We start from the raw sequence: 24,320 nt of genomic DNA, 5'->3' as shown, positions 1-24,320 counted from the left end.
ATTCGGTTGTTTAAAAAAAAAAAAAAAACACATGGCTTGAACGGTCAGGTGTTCCAATACTTTTGATTGTAGGATGTGTTATAAATATATACATCAAAATATATTCAACATCTTGAAAGCTTGAATGAAGAGCGATTGTTGTCTCACGTGACATGATCGGTTTTGGGATTATTATTCGTCTCTGAAGTACCATGCGTCGGCCTCTACATGTAAAGAGTGTGAGCTCCTTGACACATCCCTGAATGCCACATCCTGATCCACGTCCTCCCATGGAGAGTTTCCTGACACACTCCTGCACCACACCTGTCCCTCGTATTTCAATGGAATGACATCAGATGAAAACGATTCCTCATTTTATATTTACAGAACAGATAATAATCATGTACAAATATACACACTGCATTTAGTTACACAGAAATTGAAATCAGGATGATGATCAAACAGTGAATGTATTAATACGTACAGACGTAAATGATATTTTTGAAAATTGGGACAAATAAAAAATAATGAAATTCGGAAAGACGTTTCTGGGTTATAGGGCTTTATTAATGCCAGTGTTCTTGGAAAAGAAATCACAGTATATAGACAAAAGTATTGGGACACCATTAGCTGGAGGGACACAATTGAATTGGAAGTCTTTTAAAATCGTAGCTTTGAATTTTCTATTCCAGGGGACCTGAACCTGTGACAATATGAACAAAGCCAGCGACATGGAAGATCTTGAGTGGCCTACTATTGAGCTCTGACCTTAATCAGATTGAAATCCTTTGCGATGAACTGAGTGCACCCCCAAAACCTTTTTGCCTTCTTCTACTGTACATCTGAATCACACCCTTGTGGATTAATGGGTTAAAACATTTTTTACAAACACAACTGGTATAAAATCGAGATCTTCCCACAATAGCAGAGGTTATTATAACAGCACTTAACTGGGGAATACATTTGGAAGTAGATGCCCGAAAAGCATAAATCTTATGGTTAGGTGTCCACAAACTTTTGTCCATATAGTGTTAAAAAAATAGTAACAGTTGTAGAATGAATACAGTACAAAGTCTACACAGTGGCAGGTTTTTGTGATGGAATGGAAATCACGTTTTTTCACCTTGATTGCCTTAAAAAAAAAAAAAAAAAAAAAAAGATCTGAGCTCTGGCTTTCCATTCTAAAATGTTATCTTCTTCTAAACCATTCCTTTGATCTCATGTTCATTGGGCTGTTATTGTGGTGAACTTCTTCCTGACTGGTCTTCGTAACTATCCCTGACAACTATCTTTGTCCTGAGTCCTGCCATGAAGCTTCCACCACCATGCTTCACCATGGATATTGTGCACTTTAGGTGAGGTGTTGAGGTGAGAAGAAAATCTGATCCATTTTTTAACCACAAAATACCTGCGATTTTACATTTTTATATTTACTGTGAATATAAGAGCTTAGAAAGAAGTTTATTAATACCCCAGGAACAACCGGAATGCTTTTTTCGGTATACTCCTGTTTACACGCAGTGATCACAGAATTAAAAAAGAATGAGAATGAAACAAACAAGTCACACATTTCATCTGAGATCTATATGAAGAAGATGTGAAGAACCGGAGCTGCAGCTAAAACTCGCTGCTGCGCTGCTTTGGATACGAGTTAAACACATAGCACGAGTGCCGCTCAGAGCCCATGGGAACATGGAGACTGCATGAATCTGCTTTTCCGTCGCCAGAGTGGATCCTGTTATCCTTAAACACAAACAAAAATACATAGAGATGAATGTGAATTAGTAGCAGCAAAAGGAAGTGCTTTATAAATGTCTGAAGACTGTATGAACGAGTAATGGTGTATGAAAGCTCTATACATTGAAGGAGGTCGGAGTGATCAGCTATTCAAAAAACAAAAAATCATTTTCATAAACTTCAAATATTTGAAATTGCAGTGAATTATTAATGAACACTTTTGACTGAGCCAGATGTTGCTATGTGACAAAAATACACCCGAATCACTGTGTATTTAGTAAAAATATAATGTTTTTTTAAAAATATATAAAGTTGTAAGTGTTGGGTTAGGGTTTAGATTTAGGATTTAAATCAGGGTTAGGATTTAGTGTTGGGATTAGGGTAAAAGTTTGGGTTGGGTTAGGGCTAGAAAGAGAGTTAGGAGTAGGAATGGGTTGGAGTTAGGAGTAGGGTTGGGTTAAGGGTTGGAGATGGGATTAGCAGTTAAGACTGGGGCTAGGTTTAGGGTTTTGGCTATAGGTAGAACTAGGGCTAGTGTTTGGGTTGGGGTTAGGTGTAGATTTAGGCCTAGTGGTAGGCCTAGGAGTAGGATTAGCGGTTAGGATTGGGGCTAGGTTAAGGGTTTTAGGAGTAAGGACTAGTGTAGGGCTAGTGTAAGAGTAATTAGAGTGAGCGCTAGCATTAGATGTAGGGTTAGCGTTAGATGTGGGGCTAGGGGTAGAGTTAAGGTTCAGGTTTGTGGTAGATTTAGGGCTAGGCCAAGTTTAGAGATGGGGCAGGTTAGGGTTTGAGCTTGGGGGAGGGTAAGAGTTAGCGCGAGTTATGGCTAGTAAGCAAACATTAAAAAGAAAAATGCTATTATAGGCCCCTTAGGGCGTGACTCACGCTGCCCCATGCGTGCTCTGTGAGCATTTTCAAAGGAAGACAAGCATCGAGCAGGACAGACAGTGACAGCGAATTATGTTTGTTTAAAAATCGATGCAAAATCTTGAATGTTGGAATTCTATTTATAAAACATTTCCATGAGCAAACGTGAAATGTAAGTGCACCTGCTGTACCCAACACACCCGAACAAAGGTATGAGCTGCAACACTATATGCCAGATGTCACTATGTTGATCTTGTTCTTGCTCTACATACTACAGGTTTGCAAATGAACAGTATTCACTGTGTGTGACTTCACATGTTCACATGTTTCCAGATGTTTGGCTTTAGTCAAGTTTTTTTACCGTGAAAAAAACTACACAATGTCTGAAATTTATTAGAAAACAAGTTTAAAATGTGTAGAAAACTTTACATCTCATCCCAACACATTATCAGTGCAAACTTCTAATATGAAGTATAAGTATTAAGTTGTATCAAAGCACTTTTAATTGCTAGGCTAAAAGTTTTCCTAACGTGCACAAAAAAAAATAAATAAATAAACGCACGAGATTTGAAACGAACTACAGCGAAGGTCGTCGTCTTTCATTTAAATACATGTATTATGTATAAGTTTGTCTCAAAACAGGGACACCAAAAACACTGCTATGTATTTTCAATCAGTATTAGTCATTAGGGGGGGAAAAAGGGAGGATATGAGGGGATTTTAGTACCTGAAACTCGCTTTCAGACATTCCATTAATTACTTTGACAATGGCGCAACTTTAGAAGCACTATTTTCTATTTCAGGACCAAAAAATAAATAAAACAGGGAGACAGAGAAAGAGAAGAGGGAAAAAAAAAAAAAAAAAAAAACAACGCGTACGTATTCAGCCCCTTCATGCTATACTGGCACTTAAATCCTACAGACCTTTCATAAAAAAAATAAAAAAAAGACTCAAGGTTATGTACGATTGAAACCCCCACCCCCACCCCCCCACACACAAAAAACCACTTCAGAAATCCATTTAGAGTCAGCGCAGGAGCATCTAATTCAAACATGTTGTTCTGTTAAAATGGTCACGCTCTGTCTTCAAAAACTCTCCTTCTTCCCACTCATGTTGATCTGGCCCCTCGATTAAACTCCCATCTTCTGAAGCGAAGACACTATTACAGGAGACCAGATGCTTTGTTCAAACAGGCAGTTAGATGCACAAAAATGACCTTTTGTTGTCAGAAAAGTTTGGCTGCTGGGGTAAAAACACGCCGGCTGGCTCGGATGAGGAAGACGATGGAGCGCGTTCCCTACGCAAAACCGAGCTGCTCGTCCGATCGCTGAATGAGATCAGAATAACTGTCTGTTTTTTTCTTCTCCCAATTAAGTGATAAACTTTCCTGCCACGTCGAACGAGAAATGGCCGCGCTGAAAGGTGAAACGTGGTGATGTGCAATTATTCAGAAATGAAAAAAAACAAAAAAAAAAGGAGAAAGAAATGTGCAAATACTCTGAAGTTGCCTTTGGAAAAATGCAGCCCTTCCAAATGAGAGGTGGGCACATCCAAGGTCAGAGCTTCATTGTGTCTCGTCCAATTGAATCCAAGCAGATTCAATGCTTGAGTGTTTCTTTGTCGGCTGACAATGGCAGCGCGGTCTTCAGACGCAGCGTGTTTGATAAATCGGCTTCATAATGTCACTCAAGGTCGCCTCAGGCGGCCTTGAGGGCCAAGTGTGTGTGTGTCTTTACCAGCGGGAATAAGATGTCCTGGCTCTCTTTACCGTTGCGCAGATCCGAAATTTTTACCCACATCCTGATGCCTACTCACATGGAATTGTCCAGTTTATGAGGAACAACCTGCGCATTCAGACAGCCAATCATGTGGCAGCGGTGCACAATGCATAAAATCATAGAAAAATGCTGATTTGCGTAAAATAAACGGTGCCATGGATGTTGTAGAGTAGTTGGTTTGGGTTTTTCTAGAAACCTCCGATCTGTGTGGTCTCTAGAGTTTATACAGAATGGTGCAAAAAACAAAAACCATCCTGGAATCAACAAACTTTAGTCAGCAAAGAAAAGAAGAATCTGAGGCGATCCAGACTAAAAGAAAAACGAAACCTTTAATATTTGAATGCGGGGTTCATTCTGAGATCATTTCCCGCTCATGACGCTCGTAAAGAGCAATTAACTGAGTTACTTTATTCCTGTTAGCTCACACCGGTCTGGCCGCTTTCTTTCTCTGTGTAAACTCTACAAACTGTTATGTGCGAGAATCCCAGGAAATCTGCAAATTTCTGATCATCTCAAAATCGATCACAGAAATCCCATTTTTCTTCATACTTCTATTTCAAGATGAACATGAACCGGAGCACATGACCTGTATGCATGTTGCCGCCGCTACGTGATTGGCTGAGAAGATCAACTCCATAAATGTGTACAGGTGTTTACAGCTTACATGTACAACACAAATCCTCAAAATACAGCAGAACAAAGTGTAAACTCTGGAACCCCCCCCATTTGATGGACCACCTGCTGGTCTGAAGCTCAGAGATCAAAATGGAACAAGCAGGAATTCATGCAGCAGCAGAATCACAAATCAGATTGGTAAAAAAATAAAATAAAAACAAGCAATTCACCTCAAATTCTTTCAGGTTGTGTCTGGCATGAAGTTGAGTTTAGCAAAAAAAATAAATAAAAAGCCAGAAGGACACGTTGGAAAGTGTCGCATTTTTTAAATAGTTTATTGACCAAAGATTGAAAAGAATGCTGTCAGGTAGCTCCAAAAATGGCATTTTCACATTCATAGAGTTTTTTTTTTTTTTTTCCTCACCACCAAGTACAGTATGCAGAATTTCTATCAAGGATAATGAGGAGCTGAATTTAAGGCTAGATGTTGTCCTTGATTTATTCTTTTTGCTGTACTAATGCGCTAGGCGCGTCTTTAAACGCCGCCGGTTTGCCTCAAACACATATCTCTGAAACCCGGGCATTTCGCACAAAAGACAATGGCGCAGAAAGACAAGGCGACGAAGAAGAGAGCGACAAAACTTAAAAGCCGGAGATGCGAAGAACAACCGAATTCTTGTTGCTTTTATTGATTTTGTCTCTACAAAAAAAAAAAAAAGTGTTAAGCTTTCGCCTTGTGTTTTTTTTTTTTTTTGAGAACCAGCTGTTCGTAAACACCAGATAGGAAACAAGCACTTATTTAGTCTGCCAGGAGCTCCTTGGAGACTGTGCGGTGGTGGCGTCCCAACTGCAGCTACTTGATATCACAGGCCTGTGTGAGCCGAGTGAACATGACACACTCGGGAAAAAAAAAAGAAAGAGCCATATCACATGGGCTGGAGCTCTGGACCATCAAAGGGAATGAGAATAGAGCTCTGGGGACCTGCATCTGTTCTACCATGCCGAGGCTGGATCTCATCACCTGCTGAGAAAACAGGCCAAGCCTGTCAAGCTGTCATTGACCTGTGTCAGGTTTGACCACCCCCCCCCACGCTCCAGACACTGATTTGCTTGAGAGTGCGCATGTAACGTGTATGTACTTGACAGGAGGTCTCGTGTCTCGGCTCTGTAGCCTGGTGTATTAATGTTAAGCATAAGTGATTGGCTGTTAGGGAGTTCGGCGATGACGGCTTTTTCAGCAATTAGACCTTTCCTTAGTCTCAATCAGGATAAGTGCACCCTGTACAATGGAGTGCAACAGTTGATCCAAAACGCATTCGATATATCCATGACTTGTTGTATCTATTGTTTTGTTTTTTTCTCCCCCAAAAAAATCATAACTCCTGTCTTCTTTGGAAAGCTACCATACAGTATTTCACTCTAGGTCCATCTATTATCAAAGACCAGCAAAAGCCACTACTGATAGGATGCACCTTTGTGCCTTATTATGATGAAGCCTGGAGTTAAGGAAAAGAATTCTGATCCATGAATCCCGGACATAGAAAGAACAACGTCTGCAGCTCTAGCAGGTGAATTAGATCAATAGATTTTTTTTTTTTTTCCACAGACACAAAAAAAGACAGACTTCAATGTAGGGCGAAGAAAAAAATGCTTCTGGCAATAGGGAGTAAGAGTGAGCTACTGAGACTGAGAGGAAAAAAAAATCCTGCTCAGACTAAACACGATCTTGTGCACTTTGTCAAGCACTGATCAAACGTTGCCACCACTTGGCAAGGACTGGTTCGATCACATTTGGAAAGACTGTGATGCAGAAATTATTGTAATGCATCATGGAATTATTTGGCACTCTATCAAGTGTGGTTTACGGTGATGCAGAGGGGCAGCAACGCCGCCTCACAGCACCAAGGTTTTTCATTCGATTTGTAGGGAAACACAGCCTTTTTTAAAATAAGACATTGGTTTTTTTGGTGTCTGTGCTGAGGTTCTGTCTGGGTTCTCTCATTGTCCATGTGGGTTTCCATTTAATTCCATTAAATTGGCTTCTTTAAATTTCCCTTAGGTGTGAATGAGATTTTGATGTGTGTGTGTGTGTGTGTGTGTGTGTGTGTGTGTGTGTGTGTGTGTGTGTGTGTGTGTGTGTGTGTACATGATGCCCTGCAGTGGTCTGGTTTCCCATTCAGAGTTCCACCGTCAGTGTTCTTTGGAAAGATTCCAGATCCACCACAACACTGAGCAGGATAAGAACATGAGCATGAATGAAGGTGACAAGTGGAACAACAGCACGTCTCCTCCCACACAACACAAGCGAACAGGGGTCAAGCATTTCGCATCTCTGTAGAGCGCATGCCTGTGGCGTTTTCACCACTGGACTTTTTGATTACTTGCTGCAAATGTGCATGCTGGGATGTTTTCGGCAAACCGTGGATCTAAAGAGTAGTCATTTCGAGGTAACATAGACTTCCAGGCAGATTTGGTGGACAGAATTTGATTGCATTCTCACTATACTTTGCAAGTAGAACTTGGACAGCCACACTTTTTCCAGTTCTACTGGAAAGTTCTATGGAGTTTTCATCATATGTTGTTATTTAAGCATTTTGGGAGAGATTTGGAGGTATGCTTAGGGTCATCATCTTTCTGGAAGACCCATTTGCGACCAAGTTCAAGATCTTTCTGAACGTTTGCTTCGGCGTTTCATCAGTCGTGATGGCGGTCTTTGTATTAGAGGCAATACCACGTTAGAGAACACAGGAGAACATTTCTGCCTGTGGCCATCAAACTATACAACCCCTCCCTCTGAGAGTTAAACAGCTGGTCCCCAATATTGATAGTGGAGATATGGGTATATTTACAGATTTTCATGCCACATTTATATATTGATATCTTGGCCAGTTATGTGCAAGAATCACAGTGCAACATTAACAATAAGTTACATTAGTGCAATAACTTTTATAACTATTTGCTGCCACAAATGTATTATGATTTAATATATAACCTAATGTGTATATTTATTTCAACATACTTATTTTTTACTTTAAGCTTTTTGTGAGCAACCAAACAATTTCCCTACAGGATCAATAAAGTATTCGGATTTTTTTTAATGGCCAACCAGTTCGGTATTTTCAAACTGACCAGAGAAGATGATGATGAAGATCTTTAGTCTGGCTTTTTTGTGCAAGTTTTGAAGTAGGGACCACTAAGGTACCTCAGTCCTTTACTGTTGTCTTGGGATTCATTTAAATCTTCCTAGGAGTTCCTAAAGTTTCCTAGGAGATTTCCATTTGAAGTTAATTTGTGAACTGCAATTTTTGTCTGAGGTCGTGATAGAGTTGACTTTTTGGCGGAAAAGGCATAGTAAAGTGTATTACAGCCACAAAAGTGCCTCCAAATATCCCCTAGGGTCTAAAAGTGACTGACCAGCATGAATTCTGACTACAGAATATGAGCATTAGGGTCATCTTTATAATAAAGTTTTCATTCTGTTATATCAAAGTGAAGTTTTCGTTGTTTTATGGTCAGGGACTGTGCAGATAGAAGTAGTTCTGAACAAGAAAAAGAAAAAAATGAAATCTATATTTAAAAGTAGATTGCTCGCTTTTTGAACACCCTATTCCCTATTTGCTGTTAATAATAACAACCTCCATTCTTCAGGGAAGATGTTTGGAGTGTAGACATTTGTGCTAATTTAGCCACAAGAGTGTTAGTAAAGTCACAGGCACTGGTGTAGGAGGAAATGAGGGTGTTATCAGCATTTTAAATTCATCCAAAAGGGTTTGAATAGAGTGAAGTCAGAGCTCAAAATGACAGAAAAAATATATTTTATACAATTGTGTGCCTCGAATTCTGTGGTAAAAGTTTGGTAAAGAACCACTAATGGCTGAAATATTCATCTAATGTTGAGGCATGTAGACATAGTCAAGACGATCTGCTGCAGTTCAAACCGAGCGTCAGAATGGGGAGAAAGGTAATTTAAGTGACTTTGAACGTGGCATGGTTGTTGGTGCCAGACGGGCTGGTCTGAGTATTTCAGAAACTGCTGATCTACTGGGATTTTCACGCACAACCATCTCTTAGGTTTACAGAGAATGGTCGAGAAATATCCAGTGAGCAGCAGTTCTGTGGGCGCAAATGCCTTGTTGATGCCAGAGCTCAAAAGAGAATGGCCAGACTGGTTTGAGCTGATAAAAAGGCAACAGTAACTCAAATAACCACTCGTTACAACCGAGGTATGCAGAACAGCATCTCTGAACGCACAACACGTCGAACCTTGAGGCGGATGGGCTACAGCAGCAGAAGACCACACCGGGTGCCACTCCTGACAGCTAAGAACAGGAAATTGAGGCTACAATTCGCACAGGCTCACCAAAATTGGACAATAGAAGATTGGAAAAACGTTGACTGGTCTGATGAGTCTCGATTTCTGCTGCGACATATAGATGGTAGGGTCAGACTGGTGGTTCAGGCTGGTGGTGGTGTTGTAATGGTGTGAGGGATATTTTCTTGGCACACTTTGGGCCCATTAGTACCAATTGAGCATCGTCTCAACGCCACAGCCTACCTGAGTATTGTTGCTGACCATGTCTATCCCTTTATGACCACAGTGTACCCATCCTCTGATGGCTACTTCCAGCAGGATAACGCGCCATGTCATTAAGCGCGAATCATCTCAAACTGGTTTCTTGAACATGACAATGAGTTCACTGTACTCAAATGGCCTCCACAGTCAACAGATCTCAATCCAATAGAGCACTTTTGGGATGTGGTGGAACGGGAGATTCGCATCATGGATGTGCAGCCGACAAATCTGCAGCAACCGCATAATGCTATAATGTCAATATGGACCAAAATCTCTGGGGAATGTTTCCAGTACCTTGTTGAATCTATGCCACGAAGGATTAAGGCAGTTCTGAAGGCAAAAGGGGGTCCAACCCGGTACATTTATATCACTGAGCGAGATCGAGATCCAGCTCTTTGTGATGAAGAAAAAAAAAAAAAGTCAATTGTTACGGCTGAATGTTATCATTAAGCTCTTTCGTGCACGAAGGTAACGGAGATCACGAGAACGAAAATGGGCACAAAGCAGCACTTTAATGAAGAAATATCTCAAATGAAAAGCATGTGAAGTGATATGGACTAAATGTCAAGAGCTTTATAGTCGAGGTTTCATGGAAAAAAAACAGGCTGGAGAGACTTCGTTTTGTCGCTGTTCGTAATTGCGGCAGCCATAATATAATACACTAATACTGACAGAGAGAGAAAAAGAATGAGTGAGGTGACGACTGTCACACAATCCCGTGTCAGCTTTGTCATGTCACACTCTTCTGCACATGCTGACTTTGCCTCATGGTATGCGTAACAACCGAGAGGTCACATCCAGGTTGGTGTCCTGCAGATCTAATGGATTTATCTCGAGCTCCTGACCCGCACTGGAGGTAAACAGGAAAATGCTTGCAGGAAGGAAGTGCTCCATTTTTTTTTATACAGCTGTAGACCTGCTGAACATGAACATGTTGCCAATATACTGATAATCGAGTAACAGAAAGGATCTGCTCAACATGTACTCTAAAATACATCAGTGTTTCATATACGATGCGTTTGTTCGTCTTGCACACAAAAAAATAGTGATATCATTTTAAGATAAAGACCATATCTCATTTCGAGACTCGTTTATCGAAAAATCAGAAGGATTCCTGAACTCCTGATCTCTCAGAGGGTCGCCCGCTTTAAAACACTGAGCCGGAGGTCAATGCACGGCCTGTAGGAAGTGATTTCATGAGTGAAAAGATGTCAGCTTGTTTTCCTTTTCTCCTTTCCTGTTGTGCTCCGATGGTCGCTTCCTCTCTAGTGGGGTGTTGCTCACCAATCCGCCCACGCCACGGGGCGGAAATGTCCGTCACACACGCACGATGGTTCGAAAAGGGGGGTGGTGGTGTTAGAGGGGGGGTGTGGGCGGAATCAGGGCGGAGGAACAGCTCTATATAGGGGTTCTGCATGAATGATTAATCAATGCTCACTCACCAGGATGAGTGTTTCCTTCCTGGCTTTTTTATCTCTTGCATATTTCAGAGCCATTCACAAAACACGCGTGCGGGCGGCCAGGGCACGGTGACCTACACCGGTGTTGTTTATAATGGATGAGCGACTAACAGAGCTCTGAATGGTGAAGCTCTCACAAGAAGGAGGTAGGGTGAACGTGTTATTCACTATAAGGACAAAGGTATTTGGACTTTGAACTTCTCCACACATATGTAGTTCTTCCCAGACCACAAAGTTGGATAGTTAGATATCTTTTTGAAGCACTTGAACTAGGAGACCCAAACCTGTGCATAACCACGCTCCTGGGCATAAAGCCAGCTGCATGAGGCTATGCTTTACACAGGGTGGAAGATGTGGAAGATCTTGAGTTAAAGATCTTTAGTGGAACATCTTCCCAGAAGAATGAAGGTTATTACAGGAGCAAATAAAGACTGAAGGTAGATTGGGATAGGATGGTCAGTTGTCCACAAACTTTTGGCCAGAGATGTTGTGATAAATATGAAAAGCTCAGAAGCTGGTGCTGGTGTTCTGGGATTCTTCCTGTGCTGTGATTCAGGTGCCTGCGGCAGCCGTGACACAAGTCGCTCGCCGTTCTCTTCCTCCCCTCGCTGAAAGATTAGTAGGAGCAAGTGTCCTGTCAGTGACGGCCCCCAAGTCGCAGGAAATAACATCAGTGGCGGGCCGCGTCTAACGAGGATGTGAGACGCCCCGATGGCACATTAACGACCGGCCTCAGACGACCGGCTGCGTCTCCAGAACAAAAGAAAGCACAGCTGCTTTGATGAGAATCGGTTTGAATGGGAGACCGGCGATAACAATAACATGGGCACCACTTCAAAGCATTTCGCTGCAATCGGGTTTGCTGCTTTTTGTCCTTATAAAACGCAAAAAAAATTTGTTGTTTGCATGCCGTACGTTCTCGGGTTATCGCACATAATTAGAGAGAAGTCTCTTCCCCTGGTCTAAAAACAAAAAAATAAGAGAAGACCTCTCGTGTGTCGGGGAACGTGAGCAGGTGTGAACGAAACGTGTAGAGTAACGTGCGTGCGAATCGGGAGATCTCTATGTTGTGTGTGTGTGTGTAAGCAAGAGAGAGAGAGAGAGAGAGAGAGAGAGAGAGAGAGAGAGAGAGAGAGAGAGAGAGAGAGAGAGAGGTCCTGTGGCTGACAGCGGGTCCCTTGTCAGGATATGTAACCGCACACTGCCAAAACAGGAAGCTCACTACTCCCTTGGTGACTGACACACCCTGGCTCGCTGGTGAAAGTCCACACAGAGTCCAGGCCTGGGCTGCGAGAGATCTCGTTCAAAGTCTCGTCTCTCAAAAAATGACGAGAATCGCAAGGCAAGCGTGTCGTCCGGGTCTCTGCAGCTCTTCCTCGTGGTCGCAATTTGATTCTTACGTGTTACTAATACACGTCAGCGATCCAGAAATGATTTTCCATGCGTGTATTTGTTTGTCTTTTATATTCGATGGGTGGATTCGAAAGTGGGGGAAAAAAAAATGAAAGGCTGAAGGACACAGAAGGCCCAAATTATATGAATGTATGAGGTACTCTGCGTCAAATGGAATCAATATGTCAAAATTTCAGCACGAGGATGAAAACAGCAAACATTGCAGGACATGCCTGGTGCCGTTCGCGGGACTGTTTTGGCACAGCTGAGAACGATCAGCGATCGTGCGTCTGGGGATCGCTACAATTTTTTGCGATTTGTGCAGATCGTTCGTTCGTTCTGTCGTGCCCCGGCGAGTATCGTTACGACCCCTGGACCCCCGATCAGGTTTCTTCGCCCTGTCAGTGCTCCCTCTGGACTACTGCGACCTTGTTCATGGAGTGAAGTTCCTCGAGCTCAGATTGATTCAATACCACTAGTAATACCCTTGAGTGAAGTTAAAAGTGTATACTTTTACTACTAGTCACTGAATTTTGATTGCAAGTCAACATGAATAATAGAGTCTGGGATAACAAACTCGTTGTGGCTCCATTTAAACCTGGATGAAGTAAAAAAAAGATTTTTCGTTTGCTTGCCACCAGAGGGCCACTGCCCTAGATATCCCTTTTTTTAATGAATAGAACTGAGTGCATTCTTTTCAATAACAGAACTGGCTCAAACCGGAATCGACTGTCTGGGCGCTATTCCTGAAAGAACGTATGAAGTATTTGACTGCTGAAAAGATACAGCTTCATGTTCGAAGCGGGACGGTAAAGGCTTACCTGCCTAGTCGTGTGAGTGGTGTGAGTGCCACAAGCCAGACAGCTGAGATCTTCTTTCAGGCTGTCACGGACACAAGGGATGGAGAAATGCCCTGTGGGAGTGGGACAAGGTCACATGATGAGTCGGTGAGACAGCTGACGTCGGATGTCGTAATAACGTGAAAACGGCGAAAAGCTTGTGCTGTTATGTTTTCATGATCGGAAACTATGATGATAATACAATGTGTGGGGCGATTCAGTGTTCCTGATCCACCTAGTGGCATGTTTTCTGGAGGTAGGATGGAGCTCAGAGGAAACCCAGACAAACACACACTAAAATAAAACTCTGCACAGACCAGAGTATCGCATTTTGGTGCTGTGAGGAAGCGACTGTGTGTCTTCAATCATGGCACTTCTGACCACAGGCTGCAGGAAGGATCCTACATTACTGAGTCATTATGAGCCTTCAGATACATTGTATGGACAGAATTATTGTGAAAACCTCACATTTCCAGCCATATGGGCTTCCCCAAACTGTAACCACAAACTTAGAGATCCTAGGAGAACAATGCTTTAAAGCGCACAAAGCCAGCTCCATGAACACAGGTTGAAGAATGTGGAAGATCTACAGTGGCCTGCTATAGAGCTCGGACCTCAACCCTATTTAAATGAACTGGAATGATGACTGTGGAGTCTCCTCACCAGACCTACCTGACTTTACTTAAGACCTTGTGGCTGAATGGGCACAAATCTTCACTCCAAAATCTGAAACATCTTCCCAGAAGAGTGGAGGTTATTATTACAGCACATGGGGACTCAATTTTTTCTTTTTATGTTTTATTTTTATAAATAAAAATAGTATTGTATATATTATTTAACCAAGCAGGCATTTTTATTTGAAATGGTTTGAAAAATGTAAACTGTTGACGTTCACGAATGTTAATGTTAATTGTTAATGATGATAATGAACTGTGGTAATAGAAAACGACGAGCGATTCATGACTGTGTGTTTTCTTTTTTAGATAGCGTATGTGTGTTTAGCTTTTTCAGAAAGGTTTCGCTAATACTACAGACCTCTCTCTGTTATTTCCCTGCTGCTGAGTCCCGTTCACATAAATCTATCATATGACCAAGGGCTCCCAGGAACGTATATTGTGGCTAAGTGAGACGTACAGTCCACGCTGGTCAGATGTCAGCTCGAGTTAAGAACAACAGAGGCTTTCGGGTTCAGGCTGAATTCGACTCGTTTTCAGTCTTCTTGGCAGATTCAGCCGAGTCAGAGTGACCGATACTCTTGGCGTTGATGACGCTCGCTTCTGGGTTCCACCAATGCTCAAGGTTAGTCTGAGTAATTTTTGATGGTAACACTGAGCTCTGTTTCTTCGTCTTCATGCACACTGGTGTGGATTGAATGGATCTGCACTAATTACGCTGTTCTATAAACTTGGGTTGCCTTGAGAAACATTCCTATTTTATACTTTTGAAAAATAAAGAATTGTCCGGATCAATCGTCAGATTCTTGGACTCGTACATATGCTTGGATTGAAGTCTGATTTAACATGAGATCTGTGAAAATTATGAAATCAAAACTCAAGGCTTGATAAGGAAAACATCAAATATATATATATAGTGTGTGAACAAAAGTTTGTGGACACCTGATTATGGGCTTTCTGACTATCCCATCCCACACTTGCTCTTATAATAACTCCATTTTTCATCATGTTCCACTAGATGTTGGAGCGCGCTTGTGGAGATTTGTGGTCATTCAGCCACAGGAGTGTTGGTAAAATCAGGTACTCAGGCCTGGTGGTGCAGTCAGCGTTCCAATTCATGGCAAAGGCGTTGTAGGTCAGACCTCCATGTCTCCCAAACCAATTAAAGTGTATCTTCGAGGAGCTGTGGAAAATGTTGTGGAAACAGGAAACCAGGTGTCCCAATACTTTTGTTTATATATATATATATATATATATATATATATATATAATTGGACTTTTTGTTGGACTTTTTCATTTATTACTTTGGATAATCAACAAAATTTACAACAAAAGAAATTTGGTATTCATGAAAATCACATAAAACTATTTTTTTTAATCCTATTCAAGCTCCCGAGTGTGTGTGTGTGTGTGTGTGTGTGTGTGTGTGTGTGTGTGTGTGTGTGTGTGTGTGTGTGTGTGTTTGTGTGTGTGTGTGTGTGTGTGTGTGTGTGTGTGTGTGTGTGTGTGTGTGTGTGTGTGTGTGTAAATTTATGCATAAAAAAACCCTCATGTAAACCTCAGTGGATCTGCTTCAAATCATATCATTTGCATTGATTACTGCACTTTTATCTACAGATTACACTGTGCAGCTCAGAAAGCGGACGTATCTCGTGCATCTTTTTTTTCTTTTTACATTCGTCACATTTGTTTTGAAATTATGAAAGATTACTGAAAACATATAGTGAAGAAAGCAGGCATGGATAAATGCGTGCAAAAAAAAAAAGAAATGTCATCATATTGGCAATACTGGCCAAATCTACCCCTGGAGACGTTTGACATAGGGCGGAGCTACAACGAGTCGTTCGAGGGGTTTTGGGTGGCATGCGCGCTTCAATATCGCAAAAACATCACTGAGACCAGGAAGACCTTCGGAGAGCTCAACCCCCCGAAACCGCTCGCCAACGTGCAATGTGATCTCGCATCCGCACCCACCCAACTAGGCAGATTTAGGGCTTCGCCCTCCTCCCGACGATGAAGATCCTGCTCAAAGGATCGAGAAGATCCAGCGCTGGGCCTACAGTGTTGCTGTCCAAGAGGACTGGTGATGGTGTGTAAACATAAATAAAGTACTAACGTACTTTCTTGTAAACAGAGCTCTCGAAACCTTATATCACTTCGTTTCATTCGATCCCAAAATGCGTGAGTCCTTGAATGGCGAAGAAACCTTGAAAGGAATCAGCCTTCAAAAGGGAACCCGTCCTCATCTTCAGCACCGAATGTCCATTCATTATTGAGGTGTGCATTGATGCATCGTGTGGTCCTGAGCCATTGTAGTAGACTTTTGATATTATTTACAGTCTCAAATACATCCTCAAAGTTCTTTAAAGTACCTTCATGGTTCTTTAGGTTGTTGAGGTGGAACCGGAGTCTATTTTTACCTACATGAAGAATGCTTGAAAGGGAAGAGATGATGTCCAAAGTGGATTTTAAAGTGGATTCAAGGAGTCAAAGGTTTGCAGGTCTCAAAGACAAACCAGAAGCCTGAGATTATACATTTAGACTATGAAACTATGTACAACAAATAAAAACGTTTCAAATGATACGCATGACAGCTCGATAGCTCTTGATTGTGTCAAGCATCAAAGTAATTTGAAAAAGAAAGAAAGAAATGTCTACTCTAATCCAAGGAACTGTGCTATGTTCTTTTTCCTGGATGCAAAAAGAAAAAGTTAAAACCAAACTTGGGTCAGGAAGTTTTTACTTTTTGGAAAAAAGGAAAAAAAAAAAAGAAGAACGTGGCCATGTTTCTTGGCCTGCCCTCGCTCATTCTCACACTGAGACAAGCCAGACGCTGCAGGATAATCACGGTCTAATAGGAGAGAATATTGAAAGCAGCAGCTCAACAACTGGATCTGCTTTCCAACCCCTAGCTCCCTTCTTCTCTTCCAAAATGTTAACACATGGCCGCACGAGATACCGATAATTTTATGACATGGTTTTGATAATCAACAATTATAAAAAACAAGAAACATGTTGCCTAGAGAATCATTGGCTGGTTGTTTATTGTTTTTTTTTTTTCGAACCAGCGTCTTTTGAAATCTTGCGGAAAAAACAAACAAACGGTGAAACGCGGCCGTCGTTCCCGCAACCCGCACCTTCACTGGCAGCCGCAACAAAAATTGTACGATTAAAAACCAAAGCCAAAAGCAGACCTCCATTGAAAAGACCATTTTCAGAGAATCTGGCACACATGGAAACACACCTGGTGGCTTTTTTTTTTTTTTTAACCATGCTTTGTTGCTCTTGTTGTTTTTTTGTTTGTTTGTTGTTTTTTTCAGAGTAGGAAGTTGTAAGGTTGTTCCCTCTCAGGCGTCCTATTTGCCGTGTCTGGATGTTGGATGCTGAAAGGGGAAAAAAAAAATACGTGTCCACGCGCCGACATCTTTCTAATGATTTCCCCGCACCTGCACATCTGCTGCTGTTTTAATTAATACTCGAAGGAGGATCGTTGTGACTAATCAAAAGCATTGTCGCTTCGATAAAAAAACTCGATCCTGCGATGGGGGACGTTCGCTACGAAGGACGTTCCTTGTTCCGACGGACAATGTAAACGGTTAGGATAAAACGTTTTTTTTTTTGAGGGAATATTTTTAGGAGGTCTCGATAAAAAAATTAAAAAGTGTCGCCCCGATTCCCGCGCTGAGCTTCGCTGCGTTTCTTTTTTTTTTTCTTCATTATTTGGCTCGTTGCCGAGCTGTGCTGCGACGCCCTCGCTGATTTATGGGCGACGGCTGACCTTTGAGACCGTAACACGGTGATGGGTGACTGGCTCTCAACGGTAAGCTACTGGCACTTGACAAAGTGCCGGGAGCAGAATGAATTTACTTCTCTTTTCCTCAATCATCAACAGGCATGGCGGCATGCTGCCCTGACCTCCGTCTCATCCTGACTGCTATAACAAGATCTCGGGCAGGAGAGCAAGGAAGAAAGAGGGAGAGACAGAAAGAGAGAAAGAGGGGTGGGGGTGTTGGTGCTTGAAAAATTTACTGTCACATCTACTTTCCAATGAGCTCCAGTGAACACTTCTTTCACCTTCAGGTTGCTTTGATAGTCCAGCGTAAGGAGGAAACGCCGTGTAGTCGGAACAGTCGGATCAGTAGGAACCGCTGAAACGCTTCCAACAAACTTTTTAGGAGGCAATTTTCCCACCGGTGCGCCCCTTTGTTTGCCTTCATCGGCCGGACGACGTCTGAAGTTCGATTTAATAACCGATAAATCTCCATGCGCAATGAAATTTTACTTCCGTTCCTGTTGATGATGGCCACCAATCACAAAATCTGTGTGTAGGACTGTTTTGCGAGCGATTATTAAACATCCCATAACAAACGTACTAACTGGTGTAACAGTTTTTTTTTTTGTCTACGTTTAATTGATGCACTCTTCCGAGTTTAACGCAGCAATTCATGTGGGGGTTGGGGGGGGGGAATTTTATGGTTGTTACAATAGCACGGGGTGGGGTTGTAAATTCGGACGGCGCAAATGCGTAATATTCTAAAGTAGGGTTTTAAATTATCCCGCAGTGTAAACGTTGGCTCGGTGCCGCAGCTAAGAGATGGCGGGTTATAATTGAAAATAAAAAAGCCATTTAAAAGACATTCAATAAGCCGGTGGGAAATTGATCAGTCTATAAAAGCTGTCCTCTCAGGGATGGGAGATGAGTACGGAGGCTGAGCGGCGGCCTGGGGTTGTTTTTTTTTTCTTCCGGCACGGCGGTCCGGCATGTTTTACTCTCTGCCCTTTGTACAAACCACCACCAAGAAAAAAAAATGTCAATAGACTTCAATTCACATTTCCCATGTCAAATTCCGTTAGTGCTGGATTTCGGGACATTTTCAAAAACAAGGTCTCCTTATGAAATGATGAGAAGAATAAAAAAAAAATTAAGAAAGGAGGACAGGAGTAAAAAAAAAAAAGAAAAAGAAAAACGCCACTGCTTCTTTAACTTTCAATTCTCCTAAGCATCCCTGCTTCACAGCCTCTGGCTATTGCCTTTCTCAATCTGTCCCTCGGGATGCAGGAGTTATGGGCCCTGTCGATTGAAGAGAAAGGGATGTTATTCCCCTGTCACCCCTCAGCCGCTCCCTGCGCCAGCACCTGGGCTGATCTATGGCCGCCATGTTGGGTGACAAGTGTCTCGATGCGCCATTGGTTTTTTAGCCCACAACCCCCACCCTCAAAAGAAGACCACCTTCTTCAACCTGCCAGACCCCCCCTCATCAACCATTCATAATTCGGAGCACCGAGGCCCTGCAGAGGCCGGAATATGGTTACACTGTGTTATGGATGAGGTCATACCTCGCATAGACTTTCATAGCCGGATTTGGTACTGAGCCCAGGCGTTGTTGAAGGCATTTGTACTCGAATCTCCTCCGCTGAACCAATTATACCTTTAGAATGAGACGATAAGTTAACGCAATTAGTTCTACGAGGGAAGTGATTTCGGTGTCACCAGATTATGACCGGGGGTCTGGGTCCCCTCAAAGCCTCCCAATGTGTTGTTTCTTTGTCACTGCTTATTAAATGTATATATTTGAACTGTATATCTGGTTTTGTGTAAAGGTGCTTGTGTAAATGTCTATTGTTAATTCCTATATTGTTGGCTCAAGAATCCAAATGCTGCTCCGAACTGAACTTTTAATGGCAGTGTAACATATTCCTTGGAAAGCCCTATCTGGCCTTTCCTGAGTGACAGGAGGGAGAATTCTGTTCTCTTTGGATTCCTGGTCGTGTACAAGCATCGAATCACACTGCTGGGTTTATAATAGAGGTTGGCCTATTAATCTGGCAGATCGTGCCTTAAATCAGTCCGATTATTAGCCATCACATCTGACACACCAAACCGTGTACTGTATGTTCTGCACTTGCATGAGACAACAGAACTCTTAGACGTTGGACCTCTTCGAAAGTTTAAAGGCTATGGCATGGAGGAGTTGGTGTTGGATCTATTTTATGAGTTGCTCAGTAGCTCCTGGTTCTGCAACGTCAACTGACTGTATAAGGACGTTACTCATAAATCACGCACTCCAGTACTCATGGATGTTTTCAATCTCCAGTGTTTTGTATTGTATTTTAAGACTTCACACTCTTGATATCACCCAAATGAGGATGGGTTCCCCCTTTTGAGTCTGGTTCCTCTCAAAGGAGTTTTTTCCTTTCCACAGACGCCCCAGGCTGCTCATCAGGGATAAACACACATCATTCCCTTTTAGGTTCTGTAAAGCTGCTTTGAGACAATGCCCATTGTGAAAAGCGCTATAGAACTGAACTCTTCCATATCAGCAGGGGGCAGTAGTCGGTATTCGGAATGCACGCAGGTATACCGGAAGCGCTAGAACTGTGAATATATAAAGCGAGCAAATTTAACACACGTTTTTCAATCACGTCTGCAAAGATGCAAAGAGCAAGAATGGCAACAAGTGTCTGTGCGGTCCTTCTTTATTCCGTTTTTGTTCGCGTTTTGTCATGTTCGGGTTTTTTTTTTTTTCTTTTCTCGTGTGCTCATTCGCTAAGTTGAATAGCCGATCGGATTTCCGACATGCAGAATTGACCGAAAAACAGACGGCATCCGATTTGAGGACACGCCGGAAAAACCATACGACATTGCAGGAAGGCGGACAGTCAGCATGGTATGTCCCGGAATTGAAGTTCTCATCCTTCGTTCATGATCTCGCTTCATATATTTAATTGGAGAGAGAATGTGAGTAACTTTGTGGAACTGTCTTGCTCACGAGCCTTCAACCGGCTGTAGTTCAGCCTCCATGGTTGGCTCGGGTACCAAAACCTGGTAACAAGTGCATTAAATCGAAGAGGCTTGTGTTGTTGAATAAATGTTACATTTGAACAATTTTTTTGTATCAGCTAAAAAAAAAAAAATCGGAGTCATATATCGCTTATTCCCTGATTTCCTGGTTTCAGGATTCCCTGATTTCTAAATATCGGTATCGGCTGCCATAAAAAAAATCGGTTGACCCCTAGTTTACAATCTCTTGATACTTGAAGGCTTTGCTGTTGCTCCACTTGGGAGCCGTAGAAACGTATAGTTGTGTGTTTCCACATAAAAACAATCCACTTTAAAGACATCATTCTTGTCCAAATTTACTAATCAGATGCCTCAGATTGTTAACTCCCAAAGCCTCTCGATGTTGGCCACACTCCTTGCTTCTGCCTGAGCAGATTTCAGGCCCGAATCTTGTGAACATTTCATCTCGAATATAAATACACATGAGCACACGAGAAGCGAGTGCAGTCCTTCCAGGCTGACATCTGTCAACAATTATGGAGAAAGCTAGAGAGAGAGAGAGAATAGCCACCGCCTTACAGAAGATAAGTTAACTTGGACATTTCGTCACTCGAGCCTGACATTTGTCTATTCACAGGGTGGGACATTCACCAACAGACAAAGCAGCTGTAATGCTGGAGATGCCAGGTGGCACTGTTGTATCCTTCGATGGAAGAAAACGTGCTACTGGCAATCAGACTGAATAAATACAGTGCTTCATAAATAAATACATTCTCTAACGGATGGGCGACTACACAGAGCCGCCATCCATCGCTCTTCCTGTTATCATACGTACCACCGAAAAAATAGTTCTCGCATTACGAACTTTAAGGAGAAATATGACATTCGGAAAACGTCCTCATAGTCGTGTTTGATTTCTCGGGGAGAAACGTGTGAAATGCAGAGAGAACATCGGCGGGGCGCGCGAGTTACAGGACAGGAATGTAAACAGCGGCTCGGGTGACTGCGCACTGTGCTTGCTGTTTATTTTGGTATTTACAAGAATAAGCTCCAATCAAATAGTCAGATACTGCGCTCGCCAGCTACACAACTTTATTTGGAGACGCACTTTTTTTTCTTTTTTTTTACCAAACATTCAGCTTCTTTAAAGTTTTTTTTTTTTTTTTTTTTTTTTTACCACCCACTGCCAAGGTCAGCCCTTACACTTAGAAACAATCTAAGGAGAAACGTAGATTGATTCAATTTGTGACATTTTATTTGGTGCAAAAAATGCAGAATGTGTGTGCACCCTGTAAGCCCTCTCTTGTTTTTACTGGTATTATTACCTACACTTCATATTATGACAAATTTGATTCTATACGATTATAGCGATATATACAGTATAGGGTGAGGGCTACTTTTTCTAACGCCTGTGCATTCATTGTGACGCCGTATAACTTACAATTTTTCATTTAAAGAATACGTTTGAGTAATTTATTAATTATAATTATTTTAAATTATTAATAAATTACAAATGTTGTTTATTATAAAATTTCATTGTGTTTTCGGTTGTTAAAAAAAGTTTCCCTTTTTTTTTTTTTTTGCTGCATAATTGATTTACTACTGCTGCTGCTATGGTACAGCAAGAGAAACCCTTGTTGCTGAAAAAATATTAAAAATAAAATTCTCTCCAAGAAAATCTTCTCCAATTAACTTGAATTATAATGATAAAATTCAAACCAAAAAAATAGCCTGCTACAAATGAATGAAATTGTTCATCTGTATTATCTGTACAGTTCACGTCAGTTAAACTAAATGAATCATTCAAACTGTACGAGTAAATAATCAATGAAATTTGTGCATTTATTATGAATACTGGATTTATTTTTAACAAACAAAAAAACGTAAGTTTATAATTTGAGTCACAGTACAATAAATAATTTAATAATACAAATAATACTCATTTATTAATAATAATAATAATTGAATTTTGTTTATATTTAAGTTATTATTATTATTATTATTATTGTTAGTAATAAAAGAAAAATATTTTAAAAATACTAGTTCAATTTACTTATTTTATGATTATTAATTTATTGTAATGCTATTAATAATGTTTTGCATTAAAATTTTGGTATAAATTATTGATCGTCATATTTACAGTACAATAAAATCAATACAGTAATATTTTATTATTTATTGATCATGTGGTTAGTGGAATATAATAGACATATGGCGGTGTACCCGTTTGCTTTCAAAAGACTCATTCGAGCTGTTAAATTTCGAACGTCGGGTTTGTAGCGGATTATTTTTAGCCTCGTTATTGTCATATGGAAAATCTGTCTCCTCGCGTCACAGCTGGTTTCAGTTTGATAGTGACCTCCCACCTTTAACATGGCATGTATCCATTAAAAACATGACGTCTGTCTACAGCAATGACTCTAAACATAAAATATATATATTTATACACGTTTTTTTTCCTCCCTTGCAGAAAAACAGAATAATCTCTCCCTCTTAAAGGGGATTTGAAAATAATGCAAGATATAAAAGAGGCTACATCGATTCACAGTGACAAAAGAAAATAAGTACTGCCAAGCCCGGTGCATAAGCCTGCTACGTTAGAATGATTACCTTTGACCTTCAATCGACAAAATAAAGCATATATGCTACAATTAATGGTGGGAACGTGCGGCAGGAAATAAAAATTAAAAAGAAATCTCTTTTCAATCGTAGGTTTTTTAGTGTTGTACCCAAACTCATTACTTTTCACAACTCAACAGGCACTTGTCCTTTCCATCGCTCCATGTGATCTCTCCAGTACACAATAATATCCCGTACAGCGGGTTGGTGCTCAGCCAGCGGAGATCTTTTTGAAGGTATGAAGCGAAGGGGGGTGGGGGGGGGGGAGTTTGTGTGTGTGGGGGACTCTTAAATGCCTCGCCTTTCTTGTCCACGCTTGCGCAAAGCGATACTTGACCTTGCGAACAGAAAAGAAACGACATAAGGATGCTACATGCGCCATGGTTTGCAATACAGAGACACATCTTACACACGTACAGGAACTCTGTGCTTTTTCTTACAGCTTTTCATATCTTCTGCAGAGCTCAGCATGGGATTGGAGGGTTTCCAGGAAGAAAAAAAAAAGGGTATAATTTAAATATGTATGGGTTTACCTGTTCAAGGGACATGCATGAACATCATATTATTTTAAATCGCACAACGCTATGTGCCCTAATGTTAGACAATTATAACAGAGTTACGATTATTACTTGGGAAATGTACAAATGTGCTGAGAAATAATGCTCCTTATCCATTACGCCACGTTTGAAATGACTAAACAATCTAGGACCCCGTGTTCACTTCGTAAACTAAAAAAAAAAAAAAAAAGACGTGCATATTCCGTGCAAATTAATGATGTTGTTCTTCGCAGCTGTAAGAAATCTCGCCCGTTCTCTTCTTTCCAGAAGAATCGGACTGGCATGCAGCCCCTTGCCAATTACTGTGATGCAACCCAATAATGTTGAGGTCAGAAAAGGCAAACGGAGCTCTGCAGTCTGCCGGGTCTGGAGAATGTTATGGCCGAAAACAGAGCTGTCATTCTGAAGTTCAAGCTTCCCACCGCTCACAGTTCTTTCCTCGACTTCT

At 41.4% G+C, this 24,320-nt stretch overlaps 1 protein-coding gene across 5 annotated transcripts in view; it reads right to left on the bottom strand.

The window, feature by feature from the left end:
* Nucleotides 1-1,349: 1,349 nt before the first annotated feature.
* Nucleotides 1,350-24,320, bottom strand: part of LOC310735409 (adhesion G protein-coupled receptor D2) — a 60,999-nt gene continuing 38,028 nt past the window's right edge. For 2 of the 5 annotated variants that reach the window (XM_083558140.1, XM_083558142.1), the window contains exons 24-25: nucleotides 13,224-13,315; nucleotides 1,350-1,722 (exon numbers count right to left, since the gene is read on the bottom strand). In XM_083558140.1, the coding sequence (XP_083414266.1) occupies nucleotides 1,597-1,722; nucleotides 13,224-13,315 (218 nt within the window). In that variant the 3' untranslated portion in view covers nucleotides 1,350-1,596. Of the gene's footprint in view, nucleotides 1,723-13,223; nucleotides 13,316-21,035; nucleotides 21,243-24,320 lie in introns of those variants that run through there. The other 3 variants (XM_083558143.1, XM_083558144.1, XM_083558141.1) reach the window with 3 other exon arrangements.

Source organism: Silurus aristotelis, assembly GCF_946808225.1.
Source record: "Silurus aristotelis genome assembly, chromosome: 13".
NCBI classification, from domain to species: Eukaryota; Metazoa; Chordata; class Actinopteri; order Siluriformes; family Siluridae; genus Silurus; species Silurus aristotelis.
The sequence above is the reverse complement of the archived record's forward strand: the minus strand, read 5'-3'. Positions and strand labels throughout refer to the sequence as shown.